Here is a 20,529-nt window from a genome sequence, read left to right as displayed (position 1 = left end):
GTTCCATAGTTTTGGAAAAAATCGCACAAGAAGGCTGGAGATTTATACACCTTAATTTAATTACCCAGTTGTAGCAGCCCCTCCACATTTAGACTAGAGCAGTCAGAAGAAAAAAAAATCTTTCCCTCCTTTGGTTTATCACCTATAAAAATTGCTTTTTAATTTGTAAAAGACAACTTGTGGCTGTTCTCTTTGAACTTTAGATCAACAGGATGATCGGGAACGGACTGAGGAAAGACTGGCCCACATTGCTGATCACCTTGGATTCAGTTGGACAGGTAAAACACACGATCTATTCTAGAGAGAAACAAGGCAAGCATTCCTCAGTATTTTCATTTTTCTTCTAGATGATTATCTAAAGCCATTCCGTAGAAATATTTTGGTAGCTTATAGGAGCTAGATGATCTGTCTACTGGTTACCAAGATTCCTTCAGCCTATTAAGTAAGAACTTGTAAGATGCAGAGCTAAGGTATCTCCAGAGATAAAACACTTAGGATGAGAACGTGACAAAGAATTGGCAGATGTTACTCTACACTTTCTTGCATAGTGCAACAACTCTAAAAGATAAAGCGGCTAAAAGATAAATGAATAAACATGAGCAGTGTTTTGAAAATCCTGAGGCAGAAGGCCACTACAGGGAAAATTTACAACTTATTTTCTATGAAAATATGCTGAGGGAAAAGGGGAGAAAAGGACTGTGTTTTAAGTCACTTCAAGATAGTGTATTAATACTGCTGGGGAAAAGTGAGAGAACGGAGGATGAACTGCAGATCTCTATCACCAAAAAGTGTTCCAAAATGTTTACAAAGAATATATATATAGAAATTTCCATGCTGTGTTAAACCATGCAATCCTACAAAATATTCTTAAATATAAAGACTATACAGTCCTGAAAACAAAACTAGAAAAAAAAAAAATGCTCATCAAAATAGATGCTAATGTTTTATAGGATTTTGGAAGGGGCAGAGTAATATGCCTGCACAAATATTCCTGTTTTGAGTTATGATGAAGATTGATGATGGTAAAATTGACTGTGTCAAACATTCCTTTGGGGCTATAAGATGGGTGACAAGCCTGGACTGCTGCATGAGCCTGTGCTTAGTCAGAAAGATAGCATTTTACTTTTCTTTTGCTGAAATAAGTCCAGGGGAGCAGTATGATCATGCTTTAATCTAGCCCTTAAAAAATGCTACTACTTCAAATGAATTCTTTCACTAGACTTTGATCAAAGTTTCCAAAACGTGAAACATTTTAGGGGGCATGTGTCATGGTTTGGCCAGTAGTGTTGTGAGAACTCTGAGAACTCAGAATGGTACACACAAAAAAGAAAAGCTCCCACAGACCCCTCACTTCTAAGCATAATACGTTATCTTTGTCTTGAACATCTTGTTTAACATCATTAACATGGAAATAAAGAGAAATTGGTTTCAGAAAACTCTGTAACCAACTTTGTAGCTGACAACTGTAAAATAGATGTAAGGTAAAGTGGGAAAGATAAAATACATTTTCACAGAAAAGGATTTCTTTTCCAGAGTTAGCAAGAGAACTGGATTTCACGGAAGAGCAAATTCACCAAATCAGGATTGAAAATCCTAATTCACTTCAAGACCAGAGCCATGCACTCCTCAAATACTGGCTTGAAAGGGATGGGAAACACGCAACAGGTTCATTATCAGTTATAGTATATATCTACTGCCTCCTATATGCAAGGTGACCTGTGTCTGCTGTAAATCAGAAAGGGAAAATATGGGTAAAATTTAAGCAACAGAAAGAAGGGCTGCAGATTGGGCTTTATTTTCTTTCTTTTTTTATAAAGTTTCTCTGTTTAACATGGCATGTCATAAGATTCTCAGAAAAAATGGTTTAATTCTGTTTATTTGGAAAACAAGATGGAACCTTTTACAGCAAAGTAAGAGTGGAAAAAACATTGAGTCTTCTTTTTCCATAAACAGAAAAAATATTTGGGGTAACTGAAGCACTTTGAAAGAAGAAACAAGATTAGTGGTAATGTTTGCATGTAGCCTGTCAGTAAAACTTACTTTTTTACATAGAAATTCTCCTAAATTGGTATCCTACATTTGTACTTCATATGGAAAATGTGAGATTCTTAACTCAGCTATATAATGTCATTCTAATCCCACAGATACAAGTCTTACTCAGTGTCTTACAAAAATCAATCGAATGGATATTGTTCACCTAATGGAGACCAGTGGCATTGACTCTATGCAGGTCCACACTACTCGCACATATGCAGAAATTGAACAAACAATAGGATTGGACCATAGTGAAGGTAAACATCTCCTGACACAGTCAGACTTGATCCTGTGTCTGACTAGAATAATCTGTTAACTGTCCTGACTGAGCTCTAGAATCTAATTTTGAAATCACAACATGAGTGAATGAAGGCATGACATCACACAGGTCACTATTTTACTAGGCATAAAATCTCTGCATCAGCTGATTCTTAAAAGGAAATAAAAGAACATTATCAGGAAGTACTGCAAATACTTGGGTCTGGTTTATTTTTTTGCTTATACAGTTGCTTTCTTACAAGTTAAGAAGGTTGCATCAGGATTTCTAAGATTTCTGCAAGGGGATTTCTAACCAAGATTTCTACAAGGGGATACCTTTGGATTCAGATATACAGGACTTTGTTTGTAATTCTGCTATGATGCTGCTGGGATACTTGAATTGGAAAGTTCTATATTCAGTGCACTAAAGAAACATCTCCAAATTGCATGAAGTAAAATCCTCTGTTTTCAAGTGATGCTTTTACACACTTAACTTACTTTACTGAACTGATGCAATACTATTAGACAGCTACAGACATTCCATCTTTATGTAGATGATTTGGGAATAAATTTTGTAATTAACATTCAAGTATAACAACTAATTAGTTTAATAATGTTAACTTACATGCCTTCTTAAATTCAGTACAAATAGCTATGCTTTCCACCAAGCTATTCTTTGGAGTTCAGTTGGTTCCTAGCGAATGTGACTAGTGAAGAAAAACAAGAGCCCAGACACTGTGTTTCACTTGTCTACTGGTTACAAACGAACGTGCTGTTTTACTACTTCTGCGGGATTAGAGAGTTGTTTTTTAATTTTAAGTTTTTATTTTACATCTGTGTAGTTTCTATTTTGCCTGTTACTGTCAAGGTTAATGGTTGGGTAATTCTAATGGTAATCCAATGATCCTTCTCCTGCTTAGAGAGGTTACACCCTCTGCCACTCAAGACTTCTAAAATTCTCAGGTAGTTTGGTACTTTCAGGTATTTTAAATGCATGTGGAGAATTAGAATGACTTTTTGTACTCTAATGAGACTTGTAAGGATATTTCTCCTTTCTTTTTTTAAAGGGTTTTCTGTACTGCAAGAAGAACTGTACAGTTCAAGACTCAAACCAGAAGAACGCCACAGAATATCCAAAGACAGCGACCCAACAGAACATCCTCCCATTGTTTCTGAGGAAGATGTATCTGTCAGTTATTCTCCTTTTCAGGACAGTACCCCTAGGAGTGAGGGAGAGCTATCAATGGCTGAGCTCCTAAGGCAAACACACAAGGAACAAGTGGAAGCTGAACTCTCAGGGAAACCCCAAGATGTGGTAGAAACAACATTTTCACAACGTGAACATTTGTAAGTGCTGAAAGACGAGAGTGAACGTTACGTAGAATATGTTTTCCCTTCTCTGTGTCATTTGAAGATTTTAACATTTGGATTCAATAGAATTTTCCTTCAGTTCTGCTCACAAATTCAGTAGTTTCTTCTGTAGGTTTCCATTTTTGATCCATGTGAAGGAAACCTTAAGGACTGGGAGAGAAAGCTGGTCCTTTGCATTGACCATGAAGAAATAAGCTAGCTCGATGCATTGAAAGAAGAGAGTTAGTTATATTTAGAATCATAGAATAGCCTGGGTTGACAAGGACTATAATGATCATCTAGTTTCAACCCCCTCTGCCATATGGAGGGCTGCCAAACCACTAGACGAGGCTGCACAGAACCACATCCAGCCTGGCCTTGATGAATGTCTCCAGGGATGAGGCATCAATGACCTCCTTGGGCAATCTGTTCCAGTGTGCCACCACCCTCTGTATGAAAAACTTCCTCCTAATCTCTAACCTAAACCTCCCCTGTCTTAGTTTAAAACCATTCCCCCTTGTCCTGTCACTACTGACTCTTGTAAACAGGTGTTCCCCCTTCTGTTTAAACACTCCCTTTGAGTACTGGAAGGCTGCAGTGAGGTCTCCTCAGAGTTTTCTCTTCTCTAAGCTAAACAAGCCCAGTTCCCTCAACTTTAGGGATTACAATGGATTGTGAAAACCCAGCCAGTGAAAAAACAACACAACATGTTCAAGTTATTCTGTCACTGCTACTATTACAGTTATATAGTTGTGAGTTATGGTATTGGTTATGGAAAAGGGAATCTGGACTCACTAAGATACAGTGATTTCCTCAGTTAAGGGAGAAGCAAAGTGCTAGTAGCTGCATGCTTTTTAAGAAGTTAAAAAAAATTGAATACTTAATTCTGCAGGTTTGCTACTTTTCAGGCTGTAGATCCACCCGTTTTGATATAGTTCTTTTTTTTCTTTTAGCAGCATACATGAAAAGAGATAGGTCAGCCTTAAAAGATTATTCTAGGCAGCGAAATAGATAATATTTGCACAGTCCGCATGGTGTCACCCTGGCAGCAGAGTTGGACAAAGGTTATGTGATAAATCTCAATTAGATGAGTTAAATTAACATCTGAAGACACAATTCACCTACATACATCAGAGAAATACTGCATGTACGTTATGTTTTAATATGTGCAGCCTGTACTTACTGCCAAAGAGAATCTGTTATTTCTAAGTCTTTCTAGATTGCAGAACAGTATTTAATCAGTGCATAAATGTGGAAGTTGGAAAGAACTGCATTGCAGTTATTTTCCTCAAACCTTTAATTTGCAGTGTCACAACTCCAGGAGCAAGTGATCCATCTGCACACTTCAGTGCAACAAAGGAAGAGAGAGAAGAAACATCCCCACAACGCCCATCATCTGCTCAGAGAGGTGGTTCTCCCATCATCCAAGAGCCTGAAGAGCTCCATCTCCATCAGGATGACCTCTCTCCAAGGAGAACTAGTCTAGTGATAGTGGAGTCAACTGATGAACAACCAGAAAAGCTTGGAAGCGGCTATGAGGAGGAATCTTTAGAAAAGGTAAATACTATTTTTTCCTCAGTGTAGCTGACACAGAAACACAAGTTTTATGTCTAGGTCATTCTGTAAGATAGAATAATCAGGCTGCCTGTAAATATTCCTATCTGCAACTGAGCTGTTTCCTCTCTAGTTATGAGAACTAGCTTTAATTGTTTGGATGGAGGTTTGAAAACAAAAGCAAAACCAAAATCCTGAAATCTGGACTGTAACTCAGATTTTTCTTCCCCCTACCTGTCCTTTGGTCTGCAGCATTTATGTCCATGCACGTGAGAAAGAATTAAATGGTGCTTGTAACAGGTGCAGACATAAAACACATAGAAGTGAAGGCTGAATAATACACATAAACAGATAAAGTAGTATCATTCTAAGCTTAAGAAAGACAAGAGCATCGTGAAGAAAGTCATGAAAAGTATTGTAAACTTAGTGAGATGAGGGGGAAAAAAAAAGGCAGCAGGATGTGCATTAAAGAAGACTAAAGATGCACTGGGAAGAAAAGACCTTGAGAATTCTGCTTATGTAGCATGAGGGCAGTAAGGAGACAGGATGGAAGAGAAAAACAAGAAGTATCTGAGGTAGGTCATTTGGCTGTGGCAGAAGAAGGGACATTCTTGCATATTTGGTTAGAAGTCCAGAGGGAGTAAAGGAGAGCATCTACATGGCTTTCAGTGGAGAAATTGTATTACTTGGCAGCTTCAGGTTTCAGCAGGAAAGGCTTCCCTCAACCATAATGTACTACTTATTTACAACAGTAATCTTTACCTCCCCCAAATATATATATATATATACTGCCTATATTGCCTCTTGCACCTTCTTATTTATTCTTTCACTTCTACTTTTATATTTTTTATGCTTCCCAAGTATTTCTTTTTGGCTTCTCTTTCCCTTTTGATCTCTTCATTTAAATGTTGAGTTCTTTCCTGTACAGGACACTTGCAGCTATTTTTTCTTGGATCTCTCTGGTGCCGGAACTGTTGATATATTGTCTTCTAATTAAAACTGTTCCATCTTACTGTCTGTATGCCGTGCTATGTACTTCTAAGGATGAAGGATTAAAATGCTTTCATATGATTTTCTGTGCAATACAGGAACTGTATGCAATACATATGAATTCCAGAGGTGGTGGTAGTAACACAGTCTAGTTCAACTCAGCCATGTCATGAAACATATGGCTTGTCTCTGGCAACATTAAAAGCACCGAGACTAGTAAGAGCAGAATTAGTACCATAGGAATTCATCCTTCTCTTTTCAATATGCTAATGAATAGATAGCTTATAGTTAAATGGCAAAGCTTCCCTCCAGTTCCTGTGTGAATACTTCATAGGTTAAGAGGCCAAAATCCTAAAAGCACAAATTCTCAGAAGCTGATTTTAGAGAAAAACCAAGACAGAGCCTATGAATTCTGTTAATACTGCATACAATAGAACACTGTTTCCATGCTTCCAATAGGAGTTAGCAGAGGAGTTAGGTGAGCTGGAAACCAGCTCGGATGAGGACGAGATGGTAACTACCAGAGTCATTCGTCGCCGGGTGATTATCCAGGTATTAAGTGTGAAATGACTGCACAAGCCAGTGGTGGCTAAGGCCATAGTGATACATTATGGAGTGATGCTGAAATAACCAATGGGCTGGGTATTGCAACTGAAGTTGAAATGCTCCTGAATAGTGCATGATCATTAGATAAATCATTCTAACACCTTTTCTTAAAAAGAGGATCATATTAATACCCTTTCTAACTCAACTCTAAATGCCATTAAACACTCCAGCAGGAGGACAAAGACTTTCTTCAGCCCAATCTACAACACCATTAACTAACACATAATTGCCTGACTATTGTGGTGCAACTTTCCTTTGCATGTTTTCAGATACTCATTTGCAGAATAACAATTTCTAATATTTCTAAACTTTTGAATTCTAACTGATTTTAAAGTGGCTTATTTAAGGAATTTACATGCATTAAGGCATTGCTTCATTAAAGTCTGTTCTTTGTCATACAGGCCGATAGTATGCCTGAAATGCCACCAGAAACAGTCACAGAAGAACAGTACACAGATGAATATGGCCACACAGTGGTAAAGAAGGTATTATCAGTTACACCCACTTGCTACCTTCTTACTGTCCTATAAAAGGATAAATAAGTCCACATACATTCCCAATTTTCTTTTGGGAAAGTACATGATTTTTAAAAATTAAGCAAAGACAACAACAGAAGTTCTGTTCATGATGGATTCCAAGATATGAACATTTATTCCAGTTTACAAGATCATAGTGTTTCATAGTTCATAACTTGACATACTTTAATTTTCCTACTTAAATCCATTTAGACCTCCATTTCTGAGAAAAAGTTGATTTTTTTTAATTAAAATAAACAAATCAACCACTGCAACAACAACCAAACCCCAGACAATTTTATCAAAGAGCTTAAGTATGCCCATATTAATGAAACTAATGCAAGGTTAGAACCACAAGTCACCTAAACTCAGACTTGAGCCCCTTGAAATCCACACTTCACTGTGCCTAAAAAGGTTCCCAATTTTGTGTAGCTGCACATCCAGTTAAAGTTTTATGGCATAGAGAACACAGAAATTATTTGTACAATATCCTCATAAGTACTTTCAGAGTTTGCTTATAGAACTTGCACAGCATGGAAATGGAACAGGAATTTCTATCCTACTTGCTTTACCTGACAGTTCAGTGCTTAGACAATTGGTCTAGGACATGGCAGACTTCCTCTGCTGTCTCCCAATAAAATATCATAGACACACTATATATCTGTATATCTCTAGAAGCTGTTTGAAATCATTTTAAAATAAAACAACCTGCCACGCTCCCTCTTCCCCCAGACAAATATTTCCAGGCACATCCTGCAAGGGTGAGTGTACTTCAACTTTGTTCTTTTGGCTGGGTCTGGCTGAGTCTGGGCAAGTATTACCTTCACCTCTTACACAAACAGTCTGATTGATCTTCACTTCAAATGAGCTGCTGGGCAGAGCAGGATGTAACTGCTTAATGCCATCTCGTAAAAAGGGGTGGGGAAAATATATGAGAGTGTCCACCAAAAGATGCATAGCTGCCCTCCTGAGAGATTTATCTCATCTTCAAACCTGTAATTCTTTTCTGCTACTCTTTGCTTGGCTTGCCAATGCCTAGAAAGCTTAAGCATCAGATTAGGTCACTTAAGCAGGTTAATTCTAGCTCACTAGTGCAGAGCAGCAATTAGTACTATTATTGAATTACCACATTACATGACCAGTTCCAAGTACTTGATAGCCAAGCTTTAAGTTTCAAAAGCCTTTTAATTAGTGTTAAGATACTTTTGAAAAATACCAGTTTGAAAATGGCTTTTAGCAGTTGTGCAATTGTAAACAATGTTCTAAGGCTCTATACTGTTTAAGTTAGTCTTTCTAATATACATTGTTGTAACAGTATATGTATCTCAGTTCACTTGTGAAGTTTATGGAAGCTTTGCTGAGCAGTAAACTAAGTAAAGCCAATGCATCAAACTGCTGCTGTACTGTAGGTATTTGTGAGTATGCATGTTGAAGCTGTGAAAACACTGAACCCCATCAATGCAGGTTTTCCAATGCAGGAAAAAATGCCTTTTGAGTAGAGAAAGCTATTTAGAGAATAAGAAGAAATGATCTGTTACTGTCAGTTCTTTTGGGACAAAGCTCTATTTCATTCCTTCAGGTCACTAGAAAGATCATCCGGCGGTATGTTTCTCCAGATGGCACAGAAAAAGAAGACATCATTATGCAAGGAACACCACAACAACCTGTCACAGTTGAAGAAGGAGATGGCTATTCCAAAGTTGTAAAACGAGTTGTGCTGAAGAGTGACAGTGAACAGACAGAGGTGAGATCTACTTTGCTTGTTATCATACAAAAGTGCAGTATACCTTCTAACAGCATACATAGATCCTTCGCATTGGAAGGGACATCTACAAATCATCTTGACTAACTGCCGTATAATGACCAGGGACACCTACAGCTCCATCAGGTGCTCAGAGCCCCTCCAGACTGACCTTGAGTGTCTCCAGGGATGGTGCTTCCACCACCTCTCTGGGCAACCTGTGCCAGTGCCTCACCCCCTCACTGTAAAACATTTCTTCCTCATATCCAGCCTAAACCTCCCCTCTTTTATTTTGAAACTGTTTCACTTTTCCCTGGCACCACAGATTCTGCTAAAGAGTTTGTCCCCTTCTTTCTTTCAGCACTTTCAGATACTGAAAGGTCGCTCTAAGGTCTCCCCAGAGCTGCCTTCTTCTCCAAGCTGAACTGCCCCAGCTCTTTCAGCCTGTCCCTAGTAGGGGAGTTGTTCCATTCCCGGGATCATTTTTGTGGCCCTCCTCTGGACGCAGATTCAGAGCTACATTCTAATTACGGCAATAACTTTCACTTCAGGTTGATTTTTTGAAAAGTTCTCTTGCAGATGGAAATGACTCCAAAAAAGAAAAAGGAGAGGATTGAGGAGGGGGATTGTTTTCTTTGAAAACAACTCAAGATAGAAATCCTATGAGTTATGAGAAATGCTCATCTCAAAGAAAGCAGTTTTGTACCAAGTCAACATGTAGATAAATTGAAAATGTTTACTATTATATCTCTTACTGTATTTAAGGAAATTAGTGAATACTGATATTAAATGATCTCCAGATTTCTGCAACTATGCCACCCCATGACTATCCCATTGCATTAGGTTTAAGTTACTGATATATTCTTTGTTTGAAGATGCTAAACGAAAGTGTTACTTCTATCTTGTCCTGCTTTAGATCACCATGCAGCCCTGTAGACACACATAGTAGCACCTTTAAGGTAGCAACAGAGGGGCAGGAGTCAATAAAAAGGGTTGATCTCAGCAGTACTGCGGTTGAAAGCAACATTTAACAAATGACCGTTAGAAAAGCTAAGAATGTGATAGGTGTTACTTATCCAACAGAATTAACCATCAGAATTAATTCCTTGGGAATTGGTGATTCCTTCAAAGTAAGCTGACAGCAGAAGTCATTTATTTTAGTTAGCTTACCATACTATAGAACTACAACTCATCCTGTGGAGCCCATATAAACTAAACTTATATTTTGCCAAACAAAAAATCATATTTTTCGCTTCCATCTGGTATTCTGGAATTCCATTCTGCTGCTCCTGTGAGTTCCTTGGTTTATACAAGTGTTACTCATCTCTCAGAAGATTACGGTAATTTTATGATATGTTCTGATACCACCTGAGCTGATAAAATGTACACGGACAATGTAGAAGGTAAAACATTTCCTGTTTTCTATGGCAATCATTAAGAAACAATGGTAGAACTAAAAGCTTAGCTAGTGAGCATCTGTTATGTAAATAATATCCAACCTAATCATTGTCCTAACCTTCCAGGTGACTTTGTCTGAACCTGGTGTTTTGCCCAGTGCCTCCAATTTCCAGTCTGAGCCAGTGGAAGGCCGCAAGGTCAGCAAAGTCATAAAGACTACGGTAGTGCAAGGAGAGAGAATGGAGAAACACCTGGGGGATGCCAGCTTAGCTACTGATCTTCCATCGGCCAAAGAGGACTTTGAAGAGGTAAGAATACCTTTCCAATGTAACTATTAAACCAGGCCAGACTATTTCACTGAAAGTTTTGCTGGTGCAATTATCAAACTCAACCACTAAGTATAAACCTCTGTTGTTACACTTGACCATGTTATGAAAACCATCTTATATAAAAGATTATATATAAAGGGTATTTATGGGTAGAGTCTTCCATTACAGAATTAACTGTGACACATTTTAAGATTCCCATTAAAATAAAAAATGAAAGCAATCCGTGGAGGATTTAAGTTGATAGAAATCTTTTGTGTGGTTACTGTTAAAGCTTTAAGTTCATTCACACATTACCCCTTGTGTTGCTGATTTTGGTAATTGACACTTAATTCTACTCTCTGGATAAACTGCTGTGTCAAAACAGCCGACTACTTCTGTCCATGAAGAAATTGCTACCGAGCTAATTAGCACCTTTTCTCTTTTTGTACTTCTGATCAGGTTAGACATTTCAGTAATAGAAAAAGAATAGTGCAGGAAAAGGGCAAGAGGCAAAAAAAACCCTGCATCTAGCCAAAAAGAACTTAAAAAGGCAGCATTTTTATTTCCTAATTTTATTTTCTATGAAGTATTAGTAACAAGATACTCAGTGAAAAACTTTGCTGATCTCAATTCCCTGCTTCTTCCATTTTAGGAGTATCCCCCCTCTATTTCTGTGCGTGTCTGCCTATTTACTGCTTGCTCTCAGAGCAGGCATCTCAGGCCGACAGGTGGAAAGCATATAAAAGAATATTTCCTGCAACAGTAAAAGGTCATTGTATCTGTTGTTGTAAGCAGATATAAAGGATGACGTGGCGCTCCAAGGCCCTGATTTGAACATTTTCAAACTTGGAAAGTTCTAAGATTTACTTCAGTAAAATTCTCAGCACAATGAAACTATCCTACATAAGAAATTGTTATTAATCTGTACATCAGAGGAAGAGTTGTAAGGAGTTCACCATTCAGCTTTGTTTGTATGAGATAGTCAAGCATGAAGAACAGTTGTTTTCTGTCCTAGCTTTCTGTCTTTGTTTTAATTGGAAGTTTATGTTTTTTGAGGCTTTGAGCTATACAGGCAACCAAATTAAAATCCAGCTCCCTGCATTAGTAGAGAAGGAAATCATGAAAGAGGATGGATCAGTTATTAAAAGGTTTGGCTTGGCATGGCAGTGAACTGCTACCACAATAAAAACTAACAAACTCACTCTGAACATAAGTGGATTTAAGTGAGTGTCTGAAGTGAAGCCACTGACAGTATGTGACTATTTGCTAAGCTACTAAACATTACTAACATTCTGATACAAGAAAGGAAATGTGCAGTAGGAAGGTCTTGCAAAGAGTTGAAAGTGCTCAGGAAAAAAAGGATGTGGAGGGCTGTCAGCTAAGCACAGCTCAACTGCTTGCTTTACCTGCTCTCCACAGGACACCTTGAATAAGGACAATGTAATAAGCAAAGGAAAAGAACAACCAAGCAAATGCATTCACTGCCTTTCACAAGCAGGCTGACGTCCAGCCAGTTGCTGAGCAGTGATCACATTGCAGGACAGACAGACATTCCACACTCACTTCTTCCATGTGCCAAAACACAGCACCACGCAGGCTGCTGTGAATAAAGTTACCTCCATCCCAGCTAGACTCAGTACAAACGGGTATCACTGCTTAATCAATTTCATAGGAGGTGATAGAAAACAGCAATGCAATTTACAGTTTGCCTCATTAAGGATGCTTCACAAATCACTTTTCATAGCGATTGATTCAATATTCAAACTATCAGATTATCTCTATCAGTACTAATTAGAGGATATATGAAGATATCTAACAACATACGCATATACTTACATTTATTATTTTCTTATACTCATTGGTTAAGAAGTATTAGCTGCCTTACTTAAATAAGTAAAAAGACTTGGCAAGAGTGCTTTGATCAAAAAGCAGGCTCCTGGTGAAGGCTAACACAGACATCCAGCTGCCTAGTGACTACCCCATGCATTTCCCTAGATCTGGAAGAGGCTCAGTGACATTTATGGTTCTGACTAGTAGAGCAAAGCTCGTTCCATTGAGTTAAGAGAGTAAACAAAGACAGAATGTAAGTCACTAGACTGCCACAAACTCAGTTTTACTGACTTAAGGAAGACTTGCACAGAAGTAAGTATTCATGAAATTACCTGACAAAGCTGAAAATACAATGAAGGAACCTTAAGTATAGGAGAACTTTGTATGCTGACATTAAATACAGCAAGGTGGGCAGTCCTGTGTGAATGTCTTGTGTTGCATGTCCTGGTGTTACAGCACGTTTTTGCTGAGCATGCACAACTGTGCGTTTAATAAGCATGAAGAAATGGACTGCATACATTATGAAAGCTAGTTAAGGTTGTGGTGTGTGTTCTGTTCAGAATGAATAAAGAATGTCTGGCCTTAGCTTAAACTGACAGCCAAAACTACTCTCATTTCACTTTTAAAGAACAACAACAACCCCCTAAACCTCCAGCTGTAGAAGAGTGTGTTTCAGAGCCTTCAGAAACTGTAGGCTATGAATGCTTTCTCATTCTCTCTTCAGGACAACACTAAGTAAAGCCAGCACACAGAAGAGGACTGTGATGAAGGATCGGTACGGAAAACATGTTCACATAGAAGAGCTGGATGACACACCAGAAGCACTACCACAAGATGACCTCCAGCATGACCTTCAGCAGCTTCTTAGACACTTCTGCAAAGAGGACTGGAAACAGGATGCAAAATAAGAAGCTGCTTCCCCTCAACAACAACAGCGTGTCCATCTAGTATGCAGCATTCATCTTTTATAGGTGTAGACATTACGACCTACATAATCACTGGAAGACACTGCCATTTCTACTTGTGCAGATGCAGTGAATTCATTTGTTCCCCCTGTATTTGATTTTGGGTTTTTTGTTAATTTTTACCCTAATTTGTGACCAAAGATAGCATCCTTCATTTGGGATGATTTATCCACCAATTGTCGTCTTTGTGCTGTACTGGGACCTTGTCAGCATTGCCACTTTCTGCCGCCGGTCCTTTGCTTCTGCACTAGCTTCACGAAACTGCATTAGTCAAACCAACTTCATCTACAGGCCTCTTCAAGTGACTATGTACAGGCATCATGAAAAAAGGGAGTTAACATGTAAACTGTATATAGCAAGAGTATTTGGACTTATGAGACTGCAGAAAACACACTGCCTATGAATACTATTAGTGTCATGGATTACAAGGTTTGTTGACACTGGTGAACAACAAAAAAAATAACATTAACATGATCAACTGCGAACACTGACTGAGGAGGAAGCACTGCACATCTACTGCATCCGTAAGACTTCCAGTTTAGGGATCTATTATTATAGTTAAAGGCTCTAAGAGTCAGGCTAAAAACCTGGAAATTCAGCTGTTCTCATGAAGTAAGAGCTGACTGTGGCCATCGATATTTTAAGACCTTTGGGCAGCCACTTCAACATTTCCAGAAAAGAAAAACAATAATTAAAAATATCCAATTAGGTAACCAACTTGCTAGCAGCTATATCTATGGCACATTTGCATACGGTATTAAAATCTTTTAGATCTGGACATGTGGCAGGGTGTATTAAACAATTATAACTACAGTAGTTTCCTGTTTTCATCACTGCTTTAGCAAACCACATTGTCCTGCTGGCCACTGCACTGTAGATAACTATGGGAGAAAGACTTACACTATACGAAAAGAATAATTAATTCACCATGTTTTAATCAAGATTGCCTCTTATCCGATACATGCATGTGGCATTTGAAGGTCAAAACCAAACTCTCCTGTAATTGTGTCAACCTACTATAGCCCTCTAAGCCCTGAGCGAGCAGTTTTTATCTCCCAATCGAGTGTTTTTTAAAGAGAAAGTGCTCACTATCCTTGAAAGCCAGTTTCTGTTCACATTTTGTTACCTACCTATATATGATATATATTTCTAAATCAACCCTCTGAAAAATCATGATAGCACGTATGCACTCCTACTGTAAAAAAGGGAACATAAAGATCTGACATGTTGGGTATTCTATACCTTAATATTTAGAGGTGAGCACTCTGCAGCATTTTAGCATATACAACACATGCAAACACACTAAAGGTTTTTAAACAGCTGTCTGATTTGTTTTTTTAATAGCGTACTCAAGAACAGATTAAAAACAAATCCCCTCCTTTAAGAGTAATGCTTTTTCCAAGCATACCCAGCCTCCTATGATTATAGTTTGGGTTTATGACTCACTCAGCGCTCAGAACAAGGAAGGGCACGTCTCATTAAAACAACGATGCCAAAATCAGGAGCACATCTTGGGAGCTGAGGCTTCCTGCAGGCAAAGCAACCCGAGGTGCCACGCTAACACTTCTTTTTGGCAGGCAGGCAGAAAAAGAAAAGTGTTTTGGCAGCCAAAACGAATGAGACCCTTGATGAAACATTTCAGGACACACCGACGGCTCTCTTATTGTCGGAGCACAGGATGATCTTCAAGAACGGGGCTCTAAAGAAATGCATTTCTGTTGTGTTATTTGCGGTGCAGATGATGTTCTGTGTAACAACATAATGGTTATTCACCTCTTATTTTAATTTTTTTGCTGTGTTATCAAAGAACTTGAATACTGTGAGAAGAAGTGAATTTTAAGTTGATGAATCAGCATCTTGTTCCCATGGTGATAACACTAATTGAATATATCTATGAGGGCATGTATTAGTTAAAAATTAAAAAAGATACAACACTAACAATACATAGCTGCAATGTGTACAATGGCTGATTTAACTAAATAAAAATGTACAAGTGTTAAATGTAGCAACAACGGCTCATTCTCTTTTACTGCCAACGCAGCACAGAAGGACCAGAGTGTATTTGGGTACCTCAAGTGAACTATCATGATTAGAATTCCTCTGTACCCAGCTCTTTAAGACCTTTTCAATTCTGCTGTTCAGCAATGGGTGAAAGTCCTCATTAAGAGTCGGGCACAGGTTGCTGTGCTGGTTTTTTAGTATTATTATTATTATTTCAAAAATCATTGTTAATTCTTTTTCGAGATCCATGCAGGATCTTCTTTCAAATACAAACCAGACTATGTTATAGCCAATTGCTTTTACCAATGGCCACAAGTATTTGCTACTACCCACAAGAGTCTCTCTCAAGCAAAGGGAAGGAAGAAATGTGAAGGGTGAATTCCTATCATGCCATCCACCCTTGCACTGCACAGAAAATAAAGGGAAACAGTTTTGCTGCCTATTCAAAGACAACACTATAAATCTGTAGTGATGTCCATGCTTGCAGCTGAGGAGCCCACTCTGCTGCAGCGCCCTGCCTGCTATTCATTCACTTACATGCTGCATGCAAGGCTCCCAGTAAAAAAACTGGCTCAGTCCTCCGACTGACAGTCACACACCAGGCACACCATCAATGTAAGCAGCTTCTGTGCAAGCCCTTAAAGGCTCACAATTCTAGTTGCATGCCTAATCCACAGACTTTTGACTTGAATTCTTTTTTCCACTTCATTTTTTTTCCACTGCTCCCAGCCCCATCCGCCAAAGAACGAACCATAACCCACCACAACACTTAGTGCATTGCAGCACCACAATATCACCTTGGGATCAGGCAAACTCTGGAGTTCTGCCATTATTTCAAGACATGAAAATGAGTTTCTCCACGCAGGGCTATTAAATACACTTAAAGCTCTGTTTCTTCCACATGCAGCTATCAGACCTCATATGAGTTGCACAAGCAATGTAAAGGCAGTGGTGACATTACGCATGAACACAGGTGGGCTCTAGCATGGACTGCAGCCGTGCACCATTCCATGTCCACATGAACACAAGTGGCCCCAGCTCTGTGTGCCTCATCCTGCATCACTCTGTTACCATGGGGCTGCATGGGTGGTGGTGGGGACAGAGGTAGGCCAGTATTGTTAAAGTAATTTTAAAATATACCCTGAGCAGCTCTAGCATTGCTGCATCAGCACTTTCCAAGTAGAAACCACTTGGATTCTGGCCAGTGCCAGGCTTTGTGCCTGCATGGAGTGCTGAGTGGCAGCAACAATTTGGATAACTTACTCTCCCCTCTCTCCACTTTAAGAAATAGGGAAGACTTCATTTCTGTATCTATGACTAAAATACTTACTTACAACATTTTAACACCTCTGACCACCCTGGAGCGAGATGCCGCTAGTTGTAGCGACATACAGAACAATGTGCCAACTATGTGGCTGTTACCTTATACTGATTATGTTATATACCATATCAACAAAATGAGGATAAACTCATATTTACATAGAATGTCCTGCATATGTCCAAGGAGATTTAGTTGACATATTCCATACAAGTAAAAAAAGTAGAGCTCACAGAGGATTTCTGTGTGCTTTTGGAGTTACATTAGCTACAACCCATGTATTTACTATACAAAGAATTAAATGAGCCAGACAAGCCACGAAAGACTGAGCGTACATACAGATAACAACTCATTGCATACAGCATAAGTAGTGAATTCTTTCAAGTACAAAAATGCAGACTCCACGCCCCGTAGTATATAATTTCAGGCCTTCAATAGCGAGCAATTTAAATGAACAACTTATTTCCCTCAGGGAATCCATAGAGATATCGTTTTCAACTGTATCATCACCTGACAGCCTTTTCCAAAGTATTCACCCAATCCCCCAGCTGGCAATTTTTGCTATTGCTGCAAACACGTTAACACAGAAAGCAGTATTTCAGGTGAGACCAAAGCCAGAGCATTTTGACAGGTCTCAAAATAGCCGATGAAGAGGACATCAGCTGCTGTGGGGTGGTTGATTTTTTGTTCTGTTTTGGTTTTTTTTTTGTTTTTTTGTTTTTTTTTTTTTTTTTTTTTTGCCAAAGAAACATCATCGCCTTTTCCAGTTCCTTGCACAGATTGGTTTTGTCTTGAGGTCTAAGCCCTCTTCTTTTCTGTATTGAGGGCAGCAACAAGCACAATCTATGACCTCAGCTTTTCTTATCACTTCCACTCCTCTGAGTGGAATTAATGCCACATTGAAAGCAATTAATACCACGGAGACTGATCATTTTAATGACATTCCTACAGAGATAGGGAGTAAAATGACTTATTCTGGGACATATTCCTGAGCCTTTGCAAGCATACTAAGAATATAATTCACTCTGCACACATGCTTTAGGGCTAGGAAGACCAGAGCTGTACCTAGAACTGAACTGCAAACACACCCGCACAGCAACAACCAGACAGAATACAGCCACCACCACACACAAACACCTACACAACAACCACCAACCTGAAGTCATTTACTACATTAGAATTAACACATTTCCAGGTCACCGAGTGTCTAACGAAGCCATGAGCTTTTTGAGATCTATGACTGTCACCTTTGTCCATCTGAATGCTTTTCAGTTCCACACCATCAAATCAATTTCTCTCTTGGTCAGTCTTATGCTCTTAGTGATGAGTCTTACACTGACTTCTCTACTGACAAAAATCAATACCTCAGTTACCATTACATGAACCCAAACATAGCTGTCACCATGATCAGTGTAATTACTGTGTATAAAATCTAAAAATGGCACACTATTCAAACAAACTTAATTGGAATGATAGCAGCACCTGCATTTACTACCAGCTGCGGTACATCAGAACACACAGTGGGTTCAAAAGCACCTCAACTGTATTGCCACACAATGGCTTCTACTGATCTAATATGTTTGTAGTATTAAAGAGACTTCTCAGGTACATAGAATGTGATGCATTCTCTAAGAGATAAAGAGCCAACAAGGATGGTCAGTGGTACCAAGAAGTATTAATAAGAAAAGATAATTACCTCAGAAACTCCTTCAAGCTATGCATCTTTGAGAAACTAGGTGCTGCGCAGCTGCTTGCTGTACAAGGCAGTATCTACCCCTAAGCCACTGCATCATCCATGTGACCTCAGAAATAAGCAACTGAGCAGCAGAAACTAATCTTCCTCAGTTCTGTTAACGTGACAGGGCCAATAATTTCACATGAATGTAATGGAAGTGGGCTATAAGGTGCTGACAACCCCTTTTCTAGTGCTCTGCCTGTGCCAACTGGTAAAATACAACTCTCTCACTAGCAGAAAAAAAATAGCAAACCATCACTCCCACCTGCTGGTTTTATGGCCATTTTATAGAGGGTAGGAGGAGGAAGGTGCCTTGCTGGTGAGCAGCAAGCAGGGCTCTAGATAGCAATAGGCTGGGCCGTGCTGCATGAATATCAATACAACAGGACACAGTGACCACAACATTACAGAAAGATGCTCATTCATATTAAAAGCTACAGTAACACCTACCCTGGCCCCTGCATTTGACAAAAGGAAGATGAGAGTAACAGAGATACCCCAGGCCTGCCGATTGTCCAGCTGCCAGCACAAGAGCAGTGCTTCACAGCAGCAGATGCAGGCCCCAAATGACACCTCCCTCTTGCTCAACCTAGAAGAGACTGCAGGTGCATTTTCATCTTTAGTTGTTTCTTTCACACAACTGGCTAAATATGGCTCCATTGACCCGAGGTGACAATGGATGCTCAGCCAAGGCTGAGGGGGAAACATCACCTGATGACCAAGGTCTGGTCTTGGCTCCAGATGCCCCTCCAAGACAGAGTGTGAGGGAGGAGTAACCTTTCCCCTCCCAGTTTTACAGAGGGAAACAGAAAATAGCAAGGTTATGTCACTGACAGTAGCAGGAGTTTTGAAGAGGACATGTGAAGCTGATTGGCTACTACAGGATAGGTAAGAGTGAAAGGAAGCAATAACCTGAGTAACTAAAATAGCAGCAGGGCAGGGAAAACCCACAGCATTGGGGAGACTCAGGATGTCACCTCATTTTCTCATTTTTTGTGATCCAACAGCAAATCTACCCCCCAGTCAGATGAGAGACAGCCTGTTAGTTAAGGCCTGTTTTAAGATGCTGTAGAAATAAATGCAATAACCATAGAGCCCTGCTTTGGGAGGTCACCACAGTCATGTGCTGATACAACACCAAAATTTTATTCCCCTACATCAGAAGACACAGACTGCACCCAGTCCTCCCTACCCTATAGGATGATGTCTGAACTCTCCAAGTAGAAGTAACAGAAATGTGAAAAGAAAGAGATACAAAGAAACAAATGATGCAAAATCTTTAAGGAATAATTATTCCTTGAAATAACACAACTATATGGAGTCAGTCCCAGCCTAATATTTGCTGATCACCTGTATTTTGCATTAAACATTTAAATAAAGATAAACAGAACAAGATACAACACAGTAACAGACAAAAACAACTCAGAACCATAGAATCACAAAGGTTGAAAAAGATCCCTAAGATCACCCAGTCCAACCGTCCACCAACACTGCCCACTAACTGTGTCTCTAAGCACCACATCTCCATGGTTCTTGAACACCTCCAGGCATAATGACTCCACCAACCCCTTGGGCAGCCCATGCCACTGCCTGACCACTCTTGTGTAGAAGTTTTTCCTAACATCCAACCTGAACCTCCTTTACAGACTGCACTAATCAGTAGAATGAAACAAAATGAAACATCACACACACAAAAAAACAACAACAAAAACACCACAAAAAAAAAAAAAACCAAAAAAAAACACAAAAAAAACCCAAGCAAACAAACACCACCACAACAGAATCACACCACAGCAAACTGAGCAAACACTGAAAAGAATCAGGAACATCTGAGGGAAACACATTTTTCCCTGGATGCTGGCTGGCAAGTTGCAGCCACTGTAGGAGCAGAGCCCTGCCAGCACCCTTTGGTCCAGAAGACTGATG

General features: G+C 39.3%; 1 protein-coding gene and 1 long non-coding RNA gene across 55 annotated transcripts in view; one reads left to right on the top strand and one right to left on the bottom strand.

The window, feature by feature from the left end:
- Window positions 1–15,554, top strand: part of ANK2 (ankyrin 2) — a 315,505-nt gene extending 299,951 nt beyond the window's left edge. For 37 of the 50 annotated variants that reach the window (XM_085546969.1, XM_085546992.1, XM_085546991.1 and 34 more), the window contains 11 exons: window positions 204–278; window positions 1,534–1,665; window positions 2,145–2,291; window positions 3,360–3,639; window positions 4,950–5,199; window positions 6,646–6,738; window positions 7,194–7,277; window positions 8,887–9,051; window positions 10,572–10,754; window positions 11,811–11,902; window positions 13,309–15,554. In XM_085546969.1, the coding sequence (XP_085403095.1) occupies window positions 204–278; window positions 1,534–1,665; window positions 2,145–2,291; window positions 3,360–3,639; window positions 4,950–5,199; window positions 6,646–6,738; window positions 7,194–7,277; window positions 8,887–9,051; window positions 10,572–10,754; window positions 11,811–11,902; window positions 13,309–13,492 (1,685 nt within the window). In that variant the 3' untranslated portion in view covers window positions 13,493–15,554. The remainder of the gene's footprint in view (window positions 1–203; window positions 279–1,533; window positions 1,666–2,144; window positions 2,292–3,359; window positions 3,640–4,949; window positions 5,200–6,645; window positions 6,739–7,193; window positions 7,278–8,886; window positions 9,052–10,571; window positions 10,755–11,810; window positions 11,903–13,308) is intronic. The other 13 variants (XM_085547003.1, XM_085546971.1, XM_085547001.1 and 10 more) reach the window with 6 other exon arrangements.
- LOC107313592 (uncharacterized) overlaps window positions 1–20,529 on the bottom strand; it is a 79,215-nt gene that overhangs the window by 43,323 nt on the left and 15,363 nt on the right. The gene's annotated exons all lie outside the window — the stretch shown is intronic.

Source organism: Coturnix japonica, chromosome 4 (genome assembly GCF_054131305.1).
Source record: "Coturnix japonica strain WE chromosome 4, WE-NBRP24, whole genome shotgun sequence".
Taxonomy (NCBI): domain Eukaryota; kingdom Metazoa; phylum Chordata; class Aves; order Galliformes; family Phasianidae; genus Coturnix; species Coturnix japonica.
This window is presented reverse-complemented; position numbering and strand designations above follow the sequence as displayed.